The 15197-nt window shown below is 39.7% G+C and overlaps 1 protein-coding gene and 1 long non-coding RNA gene across 2 annotated transcripts; one reads left to right on the forward strand and one right to left on the reverse strand.

The window, feature by feature from the left end:
• The first annotated feature begins 8546 nt into the window (after positions 1-8546).
• plin2 (perilipin 2) lies at positions 8547-13647 on the forward strand. The gene is made up of 8 exons (XM_010777101.1): positions 8547-8604; positions 8827-8873; positions 9426-9621; positions 9909-9991; positions 10689-10962; positions 11673-11851; positions 12047-12163; positions 12845-13647. Exons 2-8 carry the CDS (start codon positions 8844-8846, stop codon positions 13280-13282), a joined length of 1317 nt encoding a protein of 438 aa, XP_010775403.1. The 5' UTR covers positions 8547-8604; positions 8827-8843; the 3' UTR covers positions 13283-13647.
• LOC104950561 (uncharacterized) lies at positions 13367-15101 on the reverse strand. Its single transcript, XR_798930.1, has 5 exons — positions 15038-15101; positions 14539-14622; positions 14344-14425; positions 14078-14164; positions 13367-13963 (listed from the first exon to the last, which is right to left on the reverse strand). It is a non-coding gene; the product is annotated as an uncharacterized lncRNA (long non-coding RNA).
• Positions 15102-15197: the final 96 nt, after the last annotated feature.

The raw sequence follows: 15197 nt of genomic DNA on the forward strand, positions 1-15197 counted from the left end.
GCCAGTGTGGTTGCTTCACATTTCAGCATCTTGTTCTGCAGACCCCTGGCTCCCCACAGAGACCACCTGGGCAGAGGTCTGGTTGGGTGCATGTGTTCTGTTGACAACGCATGCATGTGTGTGAAAAATAAAAGACAGAGAAGGAGAGGGAGACGACAGACAGCTTGGCCCGGCTGTCGGCTGCCAGTCGGTTCCAGTTATGACTTTTCTCGTGTCCAAGTCCCTGTTCCTTCAGACTTCTGCACGACTCAGGTACTGTCTGCAGGCCAGCTGAATGTCCGTCTGACTGAGAGATCGCGAAGGAGAAGCCCGGAGAGAAAGCAGAAATGAAGTGAGGGCCCATTTCCCACGTTGTTCTTGGCTCCTGTCCGCCCCTGAAGACTTAAGCGAACACGTCCAAAACAAAGAGATTGTCTGTGTAGGTGCCCAAACAGCCAGCCCACGCATGTACGCACACAGACAGAGACGCACTCACGCTGGGAGCATAAAAAATGTTATTCTAATTCCTTCTAAGTGCCTATTTAAGCAGCTGTTTTCTGTAAACACTTGCTCGGACAGCAGAGCTTCGGACATTTGGTTTTAGATCATTCCCAATTATATCATAATTACCAACACCCAGAAAATATAGCTGTGAATTGCTGCCTGTTTGCCAGCACAAACAGCCGGCCTGCTAATCCAAGCACGGCTCTCCGAAAACGGCCTGTGATTTTTGTCGAAACATGTCGGGGGTCATGTGGGACTGTGTTCGACCCACGCCATGGACGGCCTTCTGTGGTCTCAGCTGCCATCTGACCCGTTCAAACTATGCAATTGTTCAAAGATTTTTGCAATTTTATTCTGCTTGATTGAATGCAAGCCTCTTTTTTTTTAAAATATCATTACTGAAAATCATCAAGGTGGAAGTGAGGGTCTGGTCCCTCAGGAACACAGAATCAGATTTGAAAGGTCACCTATTATGCAAAATCCTTTTTTTCATGTCTTTTATACATCAACATGTGTTTCCCCTCTGTGGAAAGAGATTCTGAAAGTTTCAGGAAAAAAGATTCACTCACTTTTTGTCCTGATCCATTTATATAAAAACCTGTCTGAAAATGAGCTGATCAGATTTCGGCAATTTTTTTGGCTTGTGTAACCATTAGCCAATCACCAACCACGGTAACACCCCCCACCTTATAACCTGAATCTCCTCTTAGAGCACCATTGTGTTCTTTTTAACCAAATCTCTCTCAGAGGGGCGTGGGGAGTGGCTCCTTATTTTCATCTAAAGTAACAGACAGAGAATCAGCACTTTGGAAAACAGGGCTGAAACAGAGGGGATTATGGGATGCTGCAATGCACGATCTGTTTGGTATGTCTTCTGAGACATGTTTTGTATATATCTGAGACCTATAATATATTGGTGAAAAACAGTATAATAGGGGACCTTTAAAGACACATTCTGACCTTTCCTCACACTTTCAACCTTGTATCATTGTTGACTCATTTTGCCGCCTTGATCCTCTCAGTGGGAAATGTAGACGGTTAACTCGGATGTCTTAGCTAACGAGCCGGAGCCATTATCCGGGGATTACGTCCGACAGGTGCACAGAGCCCTGCTTAACATGACCCTGGGCTTGTCTGTTTATCTGTATTGTAGCTATAAATCTGCAGTTACTGCCCTGCATTATCTGCTTAGATCTGTTGTTGATTAAAAGCTGAAGTAATTATTATTTCGGGGGAAGGCATCCACTTGTTAAGATGTAATTCATTTCTGAATGCACGACCTCTCCTTGGGTTTAAGCTGGGAACAATAATAGGCCCAAATTTAGCAGCACTGTAACTATTTTGGTCCCAGATGTTGAAATTCTGGTGTAAATTCACTCTGACAACAAGAATACAGCCAATGTTCAGTCCGCCCCTACTCGATCATATTGACAGCCAGACATGTCTCCATAATGCTAGCGCTATTTATTTCATGTACTTTTTCCATGTCGCTGTGGAAATATCTACGATACTGCATCATGCTTTTCAAGGGCTGCTAGCTATTGCAAATGTTATAAGAACTGTAGCAGCAGAACCTGACTCAACACATGGAGAGATAAAAGATAATGAGTGTCTTTCAGCAAACAGCTGCAATCATGACTGTCTGCACAAACATGATGACATTTATTAAGATTTTCTATTTTGCAAACACAAACTGTTCACTTAGGAAGATTTATCCGTCTCATCATCATACAATTAAACAAAGACGCTGAATTATTGTCAGGCTTCTTTTAAAACTGCTACGTCAATATTTTGGTAATAACAGTGGATCACATGACCACTTTTATGGGAAATGATTGCACAGGGAATTGAAAACAGACTCTTCAGTTCCCTTCATTGGTTTCATCAAATTGCATCATTTTTTGCCCGAGCAAATATAAAAATATGAAACTGTATGTCCTTCCCAGCTGTAGATGACACAAAGTTAGCAGCTAGCTGAAGAAAAGCCATGTTCTCAAAATGAGTTGGCTAATTGCTGAGCTTATTTTCTGTTGTGTTCATTCAAGTGTTGAGTAAAAGTTTGAGTAGCCTAAAACGAAATTAAATTAAAAAAAAAAAAAATTACAATGGAGTGGCACCGGCAAAGTTAGCCCACAGTCATGTGTGTGAAATCCAGATTGAAATTGACCATAAATGTCTTTTAATTCTGTAATCTGCTATTTAATATGTCACGCATGTCCTTATAGTTCACTAACCTGCATCTCAAGGCCTTTAAGAACATTTAGAGCTAAATGTATGTGACTCGTGATCACCCTGTATGCATTGCATCCACAGTGCCCTGTTACAGGTTTGATGGACAGATATGTGAACTCCTCTGTCTGACAGCAGACGTACTTAAGGCAGCAGCGTATGAGGGTAGAGTTAACCAAAGCATACCTTAGCACCAAAGACGTGACACTCTCTTTCTCCTCTGCTCTACAGCTACATATTTTCAGACAGCTACTGCGTCTCTCTCTGTCTACGCTCTTTCTTCACACAGACTCTCTGACTGTGTGTGATCCGGAGGTGTGACACTTTCCCAGTAGCCCACAGGTATCCGTTACCCATCCAGGAGTGTTGGCACGCTGCCCACAGGCCTACCTGCCTCGGAGGGCACAATGGAGGGATGCCGTGTGAGGATCTCCTCTCCAGTGCTGCCAGACTCTGTAACCCCGCTGCCCTCAGCCCAGCCGCAGGAAACAGGAGGGCACGGCCCGTAGGACTTAGCTTCCCTTTCATCTGTGGAAAGAGAGAAAGAGTCAAGACTTGGCTCACATCACTCTGTCTGTTTGAATCTGTCTTTAAAGGGTGGATTCACTCTCTCATATGTTTTCTGTCTCCTAAATCTAATATAGATCATATGTATGACCCTCCTGTATTTGGCTACTTCTCCATGGTCCCATGGAAACATATTGCTTCATTTAACCAGTGCATATATTTGTAAATTATGATATAATACACTGCAGTTTGTCATATTTTAAAATTTATTCATTCTACAATCTTTTTTTTTTTGTAGTTTTAAATTTGGTGTAAATACTTGTCTTTAATGTTAAACTGTTTATTTCTTATATTCTCTTTTTATAATCGTCATATTTTGTATTGTTTATTTACCATTGTGTAATTTTCACTATTTACTGTGGCTATTTTGCATGTATATAAATACAGCCTTTGAATCTTGAATAAATGCATCAATAAGACTCCTCACCAAAACCAAAAGAAGAGAGCGCACTACCCCTCTTTCTCTTTATTGGCTAATGGTGGATTTTTGATTGGATTTAAGATATTATTGATCCTTTTCAGACATCGTACGATCACTATCTGAGGTCCTGCTCACCAGTCTAAAATCTGAGGACTAAGGATGACCGGGCTTTCTCTGATTAAAGCCCCCACTCTCCGAGGAGATCAGACTGGCAAGCTCCTTATCCTCCTTTACTGTAAATCCCTCTTAGTCACATATTTTCACAAGTGTTCCTTCACAGGATTTAGGTCTGAATTTTTACTTCTATCTGTGAATTTCTTAAAATAATTTTTTTTTTAAATGTATTCATCATTATTTCATCTTGTAATTATAGTTTTTCTCAGTCTTTCAAACTTTTTATTTTTTCCTTGACAAAAACATTTCTAAATGTGCAAAAATCATTCTTACGAAATGAAAATCTACCATTTTTTAAAAATATTTTCTCATTGGTCAATAGTTAAATAACAGATTAACGGGCCAAAAGTGTAATACAAGTGTTGGCAAAGAAGAGAACGTTTGAGGAAAATAACAGGCTGTGATGTTGCATGCTGCTTTGCTGACATCTAGTGGCCTAATTCTGCAAATACTAGCAAGTATGCATGAAAAATATCAGCAGCATGAACAGTACGCAGGAATTGCTAAATCATCAGATAACACAGTGATGCTGTCAAATCATGTACATACTAATTGAATGTACTATATTTAAAATAAAACAACGACTGATAATGGTTAATATCTGCTTATCCATGAAGGGAAAACTAAAATGCAATCCCAAAGTTAAGTTAAACAGATGGCCTTAGATTTTAATATATTTCAGTTTGACACAAACGGGCTGTAATTGCATTAAAATCTAAACCAAACATTTTGTGCTTTTATTTTTGAAATAATCTTCCCTGAGAGCAGACAGTGTGTAGTTTGCTGTGGGTGTCTGGCTTTTTGTTAATCTGGTAGAGTCAGGTAGACAGCAAGAGTCTCGGGTGAATTGAAATAAATCAACTAATATCACTGAACCACAATGACCCTGAGTGTGTCCTTTTGAAATGTATTTACACAATGTGCTAATCATGTATACGGACAAACTCAAATAAAATATTGGTTTTCAATCACTTTGATGCTTAAAAAGCATGTGATACAATTTAAAGTACACCATATATTTTCCTAGGAAATACAAATGACCACAGGTAACTTTTATGTTTGAATCTAACCAGAATCCAAGTGATTTGAAAACAGGGGCAGTTATTTTAGGCAGTAAAATGGCACTTTAAAACAGAATATTTTCCCTGATGCTGGTTTCAAAAGTTGTCAACATTACAATAGCCTATCATACATGTTTGAACATATCACAGAAAAACTGAGACGGAAGGAATATTATTAGACAGCAATCAATGTCAATAATAAAAAAATGTGGTAATTTAAAGGTCCCATGTCATGCTTTTCCGGTTATTAACCGTCCCCTTGTGTCTTATGTAGCTTGTTATGCATGTAAACGGTCTGGAGTGTCACAAACCCTCAAAGTACACCCTGTAGCGAGTAAAACTCTAACACAGAAAATACCTGTCTATGCTGCCCCAGATCGCCTCGTTGGAGATTTTTATTTTTCCATTTTTTTCTTCCGGGAACCAAGTGACGTAACGAGGACCCAATGGACCAATTGGTCCAAATGGACGAATCCGCGGAGCCGTTACGTTACGTCCGCGGAGCCGTTACGCGGACTTCCTCACACATACTCAGGCCCAATCCCAAACCACGCTGAAGCTCCCCATAGCCATAGCACCCCCTAAGCACCCCCAAGAGATGTAAGTATTTTTTATTTTTTATGTGTGAAATTCATAATTTGAAAAATTATTGATTCTGAGCTTTTTCAACAACAAGGTGGAGGGAGAGCTCTCTACTGTCGGACTGAGAGTCTCAGATAACCTCAGCTCAGGTGAAGTAAAGGACTCTCTCAGTGTTTAGTTAACTTTAGCCTATCTCAGTGTGTCTCAAACGGTTTGGTCACGATTAATGTAAATAAGTATTTCCGAGGCACACGTTTATATGATCATTATAGGTATAAGAGCATAAATGAAAAACAGGTATGAAATACTATATGACAGTAAAACAAGAATACAGTTTAAAAGGGGAGTGATTCGTAAAATATCCATAAAGAAAAAGAAAATCTGTTTACAGTTCTGTTTCATATGGGTGTTGAGAGGTATCCATAGATTTCTTAATTTTGCTCTCAAAGTGCACCAGATTGATACATTTAATTTCAATATTAAAAAGAAAAAAACACTTAAAAAAAATAGCACTTTACCCCAGCTTACACCTATATGCCGTGAGCTGATTATCGATTGTAACAGTCGCGGCCGGGTGTACTGTGTATGTGCGTGTGGGGAGTGTTGCAGTAGAAAATTCAACTGTAGCGCCCGGTAGATTAATGGGAAACCCTAAATGTTTGAGCACCCTCTATGAAACGTCAAGCTACCCCACAGCACCCCCAAAAGGAAAATCTCTGGCGCCGCCACTGCAACACGGCACCCAGACCCCACACAGCATTCTCATCTGTTTGTCATTACTGGTGTCATTTTATGGTTGCTAACGCCATTGTAACACATAATCACTGATGTTCCGCTGTAACGGTGGTGGACTCATCAGAACAGAGCGGGCGAGCTGACCAATCAGCAAAGTGGGCTCAGGGAGGGGGGGGGTAGGAGCTCCAACAAGCCGTTTCGGACAGAGAGTGAATACACATACTATACAGAGATGCTGTATGAGAAACCAATGTGAGTTTGGAAAATTGCACAATATAAATCTATTCTAGTAGACAACAATGGAATTATGATCAGTAGAAATGGTCATTTCATGGGAACTTTAACCTATCCAGCCATGAGAAAATAAAATGTACTCCTGATGAGTCATAATTCTTGATAAACTGGTTGTACTTTGCTCGCAATCACATCACATTATTAATGCAACTAAATAAGTAAGACGTGGACAATAAAATATGAGCAGATCAATGTCCACCAAAACGTGGTATCTGTGTGTGTGTGTGTGTGTGTGTGTGTGTGTGTGTGTGTGTGTGTGTGTGTGTGTGTGTGTGTGCGTTTGTGTGTGACTGTCACTCCTTTATAGTTTTATAGTTCTTAAATAAATGACACCTCACTTAAAATGTTCTCCCACGAACTTCCTTCAGACAGAATTTTATTACAATTAAAGTCTGTGTTTTACTGCAGGAAATATTTTCATACGCCGTCTATTAGAGTTGCGAGGACTGATAAATGGGCCCTAAAGGGTCCATCTATTGAATGTTCGCCAACTGGAAAATTTGAGTTGAGCCCATGTTTCCTCATCTGGCATCCAAATGTGTTGCTGCCTTAACACTTCATTTACATTTTTAATAACACAATAATTATTTGCAGTCACAAATCTGGCTTCGTCGAGCTACTGGCAAACACAGAGCTGTTCATCTGCGGACAAACCACTGACGTTTGGGGCTACAAAGGCCATTTAGTTGAGTGTTTGGTTAAATGTCTTTCATCAATTCCAAAATATCACCACTAATGTTTCTCATAAATAGCGTCATAGCAAGTATTCAGCTACAACACTATCCTTAAAAAACTGACATGGAGGATTAAAAAGATATAGATCATAAAAACTACTTTTTGTGTTTTGTGACATTACATCGCAGCAAAACACATGATGTCATTGTCCAATATAACAAAACCATAGTTAGTGTTATTAGTAACACCTGCTTTTTCTATTGCGAAAAGCTACTGTAAAAAGGCCTTAAAACTCATCCTGGGAAAATGTTGAAGACATTTTTATAAGGCTTAATGCATTGCATGATATGCATTGTATTCATACAATGTTCACACAAAGTCCCAGTTGGCCTATATACCCTCACATTGCCAAACACTATTATAAAAACTCTTATTTAGCACAAAATACTAAACTTAATTTTTTAGGCCAATAAATATGGGCTGGCATTTCCTTTATTAGCATCTATGCAATCTTTACAGATAATGCAAGTGAATGTTGACAAAGCCGATATATAGAATATATAAACTAATTCAAAGGCTCTTGATTTCGTCAAAGCCTTTAAAGCTTGGTGACCAACACAATTAATATCATCTCATCCAATGGTCTTTAAACCATTATGACTGTGAAGGTACTCTATAAATCATGTGGTTTGGTGCCATAACATTTAGTTACCCCTACATTTGTAACAAAAAAAGAGCCCTGTCTGCCCTGCTGCCACACAAAGTCCTGTGTACTCAAAGCTGTCTCCATGACCACTCTGTGTACACATGTGTACACTGATAATTTGATCAATTGCTAATTTGTTCTAGAACACAAGCCACTAAAGAACAGTATCCCTACTCAGTAGCGATTATTTGTTCAAATAGGTATGAAAATGCCGTTTTAAGACCAGCAATATGCCAATAAATATAATAATAATATTTACTGGGCATAGACAATTTAGCATTTATAGCATTAACAATATATAAACAAATGCTTTCTGAAATGTACTAACTATCAATAGTTAAAAGCTGTTGCTTATGGATGAATTTATGTTTTTCAAATACCGGTAGGCCTAATTGACCAGACATTCAAAAACCCTAATAATCCTCATTAGACAGAAACATTTCCCTTGATTATGACATTTTCAGAAATATGACCGCTGTCCACGTGACGGCTGGCCTGAGAGGAATTTCCCCGACTAAACTTTTACCCGTTTTACCTTTGGCCCAGAAACTTTACTGACGTTGACGTCACTGTGCCGCGTCACATCTCGCGATAACAGCACTACATAAATACAGCTGCTGTCGCCTCACACTTTCATCAGTCAGCTCATTTACAGTTTGGACGAACTAAAACTATCGGTGAGTCTCTACCTTTATATCTTTTAAGTTTATTTATGAGCTTTCTCACTATAGTTCCGCTGTTTATGTGAACTTACGGGACATGTAATAATGTTTTAAGGACAGACTGTAATACGGAAGTAATAGACTTTTCACTTTTGTTAAGTAGCCTATTCGATTGGGTTAATACATTTGTTTCTTATTTTGAACACACCGTATTCATAGTGTCTTTTCTCTCTGTAGGTTTTGTTTTAGCAGACATGGAAGAAGCTGCAGTTATCTCTAACCAGGTGAGTTTATTATAATAAATACTGTTTACGGTACATTATTATTGAGCTTACCTAGTTAATATTTTGCTGGAGGAAGAACTGCTTTTGAAGCAAAGCAACAACAAATGTAAGTTATAATAGCCTACATAGTGATGAAAATGGTTTAAGCCTCAATATTTAAATTGAAAACAAACATGTTTTACATTTTAAAAGTATGAAATATTCTACGTTTTTTTAAAAAAATATTATTTGACAACGAATTGGAATAGAGAATAGGGCTGCAATAAGTTGATTATTCTTCCAATTATTTCATTATTTTAAATGTATTGTTTTGTCAGTCCAAAGCCCACCGGTATCTTATTTATCTTGGTATTGAACAGAAACAGAAAAAATAGATAATAAAAGCAACATTTATTAATGAAGAATAATAACTCAGTCATCAAGATTTTTCTGTGGATCGTTTAATCAACCTGTATAATCAATTTAGAAACATCAGGTTATATTATAAGTTTAAAACAGAGTTAATTGTTTGTTTAAGTATGTTAAGCCTCCTCTCTTTGTATCTGCTCTCAGAGTGTGGTGGACAGGGTGACCAGCCTCCCTCTGGTGATCTCCACCTACGGCCTGGTGTCCAGCGTGTACTCCAACACCAAGGACACACACCCTTACTTAAAGAGTGTGTGTGAGGCGGCGGAGTTGGGAGTGCGCACCATCACCTCTGTGGCTTTCACCACCGCTTCACCCATCATCGACAAGCTGGAGCCGCAGAGTACGAAACCTCTTTCACTATACATCACAAAGTGTGTAGCAGTTCAAAACAAATCCTGAAACTGATGGATACATTTAGTGCAGCTGAGTCACACAGAGGAGAAACAGGAAGTTCACGTCAGGCTGTTACTCACCATGATCTTTCACCTAGTTTCTGTGTTTACTCAGAATTACCCTAATTCTTTTACTTAAAAAAAACATTTAAGCGCTTTTCTCTCTAGTATTTTCAGATTACATTTATAATCTCTTAGCAGCTTATTTACTTCTCTACATTTTTGTTGCCTATAGTTGCCATTGCCAATGACCTGGCCTGCAAAGGTCTGGATAAAATCGAGAAGACGTTGCCAATTCTTCACCAGCCATCTGAGCAGGTATGAACAAGAGTTACAATAGTTTTGAATATTTAATTTTATATTAATTATTTGTTTTTAATTCAGTTTGCAGCTCGGTAAGGTTTAGTTAGTATTGGTCGAACATCTTTTGTCTTAAAGTAGCTTTTTTTGAGTTTCGATCAGATTCAGTATTCATTTGTTTAAAAAAATAATATATATATACACTCAACTTGGAAAGTGAAAACTAAGTGTGCAGCTGGGCCAGATGAAGGCCCCCCAGGTCAACAACAAGCCGCTCAACTGGCGGGTCGGGCCCTTCTACTCCCGCATGGCCCCGGAGCCCCCTCACAAACCGGCTTCACGCGCCTCGTCCTCCCATGGAGGTGGAGATGGAAAATATATAAATATATATATTGAATGGGGGTGTATGTCAGGAGTAACATTTAGAACGTTTAGAAACATTTAAATACAAACAAGCAATTGATCAAGTAATAGATTTGACCAAATTGATAAAAGGCTAAAACATTTCCTGTACATTTTTGTAATTAAACAGTCTTTTATTACATTGTTCACACTTAGTTTTACTTTCCAAGCTGAGTTTTAGTAACCTATATTAACCTGTGTATGAGCTGTTCTGAATGAGCAACATGAGTCAAAGGTCAGATTAGAGAATCATAAATTGCTCAATGTCGTATCTGTCCTGAGTCACGTCCTCCACTGCTCTTTCCTTGCCCAGATTATCTCCAGTGCCAAGGATGTGGTAACCACGGCTACAGGGGTGGTGACGGAGCGAGTGTCCGGGGCCAAGGACTCCGTGTCGGGCACTCTGAGCAGTGTGCGGGGCGCGGTGTATGATGGGATGGATAAGACTCGTGCTGCGGTCAGTGTGAGTGTGAGCACGGTGCTGGAGAGCAGAGTGGCCCGGATGGTGAGCAGCGGCGTGGACTCCGCCCTCAGCACGTCTGAGAGCCTGGTGGAGCAGTACCTGCCTCTGACGGAGGACGAGCTGGGTGAGGGGACAAACAACTACTAATCTACACACTGAACACAGGCATCCCTTTTTTCTTCTAACTGGCGTGGTGAAAAGTCCAATAATTGATCACCTCTTAGTGGCTGTTCAGATTTATTTTTACAATACAGAGTCTCACTAAACACTGACTGTCCAAAATAATTCATGATAGAGATCAACTTTTACATAGAAATAGAACATTTTGAGTCGAATTGATCTTTTACTTTGTTTATTGTGCATTTTGTCTTTTTTCTGAAAATAAATTACAATATTTTGGAGGTGGAAACAGTCTGTAATGTTAATGGTTAGAAAGTGGATGTAAAAAACAATTACATCAATAGATATATATTGAAAAAGCAATCAATAATAAATAAAGGGCTTAAGGCTCTGTAGTAGCTTTATGAAGGGTCACCTATTAACCAGTTTCCAGGACAATCTGACTTTTCTGAGAATGAATATCTGTATTAGTGGCCAGTTTTTCAATCATTAAAGCCATCCTTGTTCACAGTGAATTATGGCATCCCATGAAAAAATGTATAACATAAAACAATGGATCTTATTAAAGGAATTGACAGGTGTATAACTACATTGCAATAAACTACAGTCATTTCCAGCACTCAATTCAGTAGAGAAGCAACACTGTCAAATCATAAAATAACTTGTTATCAGATTTTGTGTGACCTAACTTTGATGTTCCCTCTCTGGTGACAGAGCTGGAGGCAGAAACTGTGACAGGATTTGACCGGGAGGAGGCGAGCTACTACGTCCGCCTGGGCTCCCTCTCCACCAAACTCCGGAAGAGAGCGTACACCAGAGCCTTGGCCAACATCAGAGACCGCAAGCAGCGCAGCGTGCAGTTCATCTCCGAGCTCAACTCCACCGTCGACCTGGTGGGTCTCTTTAGTCAGAGTCATACATTCAGACACTTTACAATAAAGACAAATGTCCTTTGACACACACAATCTTCTACAACTGCACACCGGTAATAAAAATAACTTCATTCAGCCCTAAAGTGGCTTATAATGTCATTTCTTCTACTGCTTATGGTGAGAGGCTAATAAAGTATGTTTTAAAAAAAAATCTAGATCGAATATGGCAGGAGGAATATTGACGGGGCTACCCAGATGGTGAACAACAAACTGAACTCTCAGTCTGTGTGGAAGTCCAACGGTCCAAACCAGCACAACGGTCACGAGGCAGAGGTAACACTAACACACAACGAGATCACATTAGTCTATTTTATGGATTATACCACACCAGGGTTAATACAGGGTTATTATAGTTAACTAAATTAAAGCATTATCCTGTTAAGAAAAAGAAAAGTATTGATATTTCTTTGAAATATAGTTTTTTTTAGCCATTATACTACAGGAAAAAAAGAGCAGGGTTTTACATCAGCTCTCCGGACATTAGACCACAGAAACTGCACAGACTTGACCATCAAGCAGATTGAGCTTTGCTTAAAGGCTCCAAAATGAATCACTATTGGTTATAAAATAGTCTTGCAAAATTAATAACATGATTTATCAAATGCCTTTTAACTATTCAACTTAACTCTAAAAGTTATTATCTTCCACATTTGGGAATTAAGGACAACTCAAGTTGATTACCAAATCAAAAGAGTTTAATGTTATGGCCATTCCTACACCTATGTTTGTGTAGCTACATGCTAGTGAGATAGTGTCATAACAAACACAAAACTACAGCTAAACTAAAGATATAAACTTGAACTAGCAAACTAAACCTGAAAACTGACATACAGAAAAGTCTGAACTAAAATAAATCCTATTCAAAACTATTACAACCTTGCACCTCCCTTGTTTCTTGAAGGTGAAGTATGTCAGGTGATGTAAATCTGTCCCTGTCCCTCCCCCTCCTCTCAGGCGATCGAGTCCCGCACCCTGACGCTGGCCCGCTCCCTCACCCAGCAGCTCCAGACCACCTGCCTGGGCCTGGTCTCCGGCCTGCAGGGTCTCCCCCTCCACATCCAGCAGGAGGCGCTGTCCCTGAGCTGCTCCGCCTCCCAGGTGTACGGCAGCTTCAGTGCAGCCTCCACCCTGAGGGAGCTGCCTGACAGCGTGCTGAGCACCAGCAGGGTGCAGCTGGGCCGGATGAAGGACTCCCTGGACAACGTGATGGACTACCTGGTCAACAACACGCCGCTCAACTGGCTGGTCGGGCCCTTCTACTCCCACATGGCCCCGGAGCCCCCTCACACACCGGCTTCACGCGCCTCGTCCTCCAGCTCTACCTACGCCCAATCACAGCGACAGGAGCCCATGGAGGTGGAGATGGAGTCGCTGCAGTCCCATCAGCGATAGAAATGCATTCATGTTTTAAGTAGCATATTTTGCTTTTTAGGCAAAGATTGAACTCTCTTAATTCCATGTCAATGCTATTTTATACTTTTTTTTTTTAAATGTGTAATGATTGCTAAAATCGCATTTGATTTGCCCCCCAATCTGGTGCTTTCTACATAAACTTACTGGAATTAATATTACAATTAGCTTGTTTCCCCTCACAATAAACATCTGAATTTGCTTTTGTTTCTCTAGTCTAGAGGCGACAAAGTAATGGCTAATATTTACCTATTCATTAAATACACACGGCAAGATCTCAAGTTTTTTACACAATTACCCACAATAAAAATCCTAATCATGTCCAGTAAAGTACATCTTTTTCACCACTTTGCTATGCCTTTAATTCTCTCACATGTTTTAACACCCCCATCTACATCTTAGCAATGCAAATTAAGTTAATCAAATTCTATTCTCTGCATCCATGCATTTGATACATTTTGAAATTGGGAAGGGCATTTACTCATTCTACTGACTAGATCATTAAATGACAATCATTTAGAATAAAAAAAAAGATGAGCTTTATTAAAATTTAAAAACAAACTGTTAGACTCATTTCATAATACATTAACAGTTGAACTAGTGCTGGTCAGTTGATCTTTATCGCTGGCAGCGCCTTCGCCTCAACAGATTGTCCATCAAATTCTGAAAACCCAGAATGAATGATGTTTTTCAAAGGTTTAGCAATATACAAAGCTTTTAACCTTTTCTGAAAATGAGATAACTCATCACACAGTGAGTTGAATTTAAAAGTACTACCGTGAGCCTCCGAAACTGGCAAAATGCTACGTCATCCAGCAGGTCAACGTCAATGTCATCCTGCGTCTCTTCAGAAAAGGAGAGGGCCTGAAAACAACACATGCATACAAGTTAGTGGCTCAGATCATAATCCAGGTATATTCAGCTCTTACATTAAAACTGAAAAGTCTCCTCGGGTAAGGAAGGCTTGGTTTAAATTCACTTTCTTTGAACAAAAATAAGGACACAGCGTTGCCCTTTTCCAGTTGGTGCAAAGTGTAGAGTACCTGTCCCTGTGCTGTGGTGACAGTGACGTGTGCAGCAGAGCCGGCCATGGAACAGTGCAGATCTCCAGCAGAGACCACAGACCTGGGACACAATCCATTAAAATACGTGAACAATTATTGAGAATAAAAACAATCTCCATGCCTGCATTGTAAAGGCTATAGAACATGGCCGCTCTACTGCAGACAGGACCAGACCTGAGTTTCGGTTTGATTGCTCGGGTCTGCTCGTTGTTCTTGGCCAAGAGGCTCTGAGTTCTCGTGGCAGTGGCTGGGGTAACCCTGGAGAAAATAAAGGCAGTGTCAATGCATAAATACTCATTTACCAAACACTACAACACAATAAATAAAGGTTGTTTGAAGCATGGTTATACAGCATGAGGTTTATATACAGAAGATGGCAGTTTGGAGACAACATGAGTACAAGTACCACAATGTGTATTGTATTTTAGCCAGGTAAAGCAAAAAAATAAATAATGCATTTTATTTATATAGGCGCCTTTCAAGGCTCTCAAATCTAAATATACATCAGGTAGGTAGTGTAGTTCTTATGTGGGTTAATAAGGTTTTGCTGCTGGCCTCATCCACATACATTTTCTTCATCCTTGTACTCTAGTCGATTTCTCCAAATGTCCATCTATTGTGTGATATACTGACTATGGATAAGTACCTCGCACAACCATACGTCAAATCTTACCTGACATTTCCAGTGCTGTTACTTCCAACTAATGTTTTGCTCTTTTTTGTCACTTTTCCTCCCTAAAAATATAGGAAAAAAGCAATGTTTAGACCAGGGGTCGGCAACCTTTTTGATATGAAGTGCCATTTAAAAAAATAATTGTTATCAGCGTGCCAAC

This window comes from Notothenia coriiceps, unplaced genomic scaffold (genome assembly GCF_000735185.1).
Source record: "Notothenia coriiceps isolate Sejong01 unplaced genomic scaffold, NC01 NC01_scaffold00017784, whole genome shotgun sequence".
Classification (NCBI taxonomy): domain Eukaryota; kingdom Metazoa; phylum Chordata; class Actinopteri; order Perciformes; family Nototheniidae; genus Notothenia; species Notothenia coriiceps.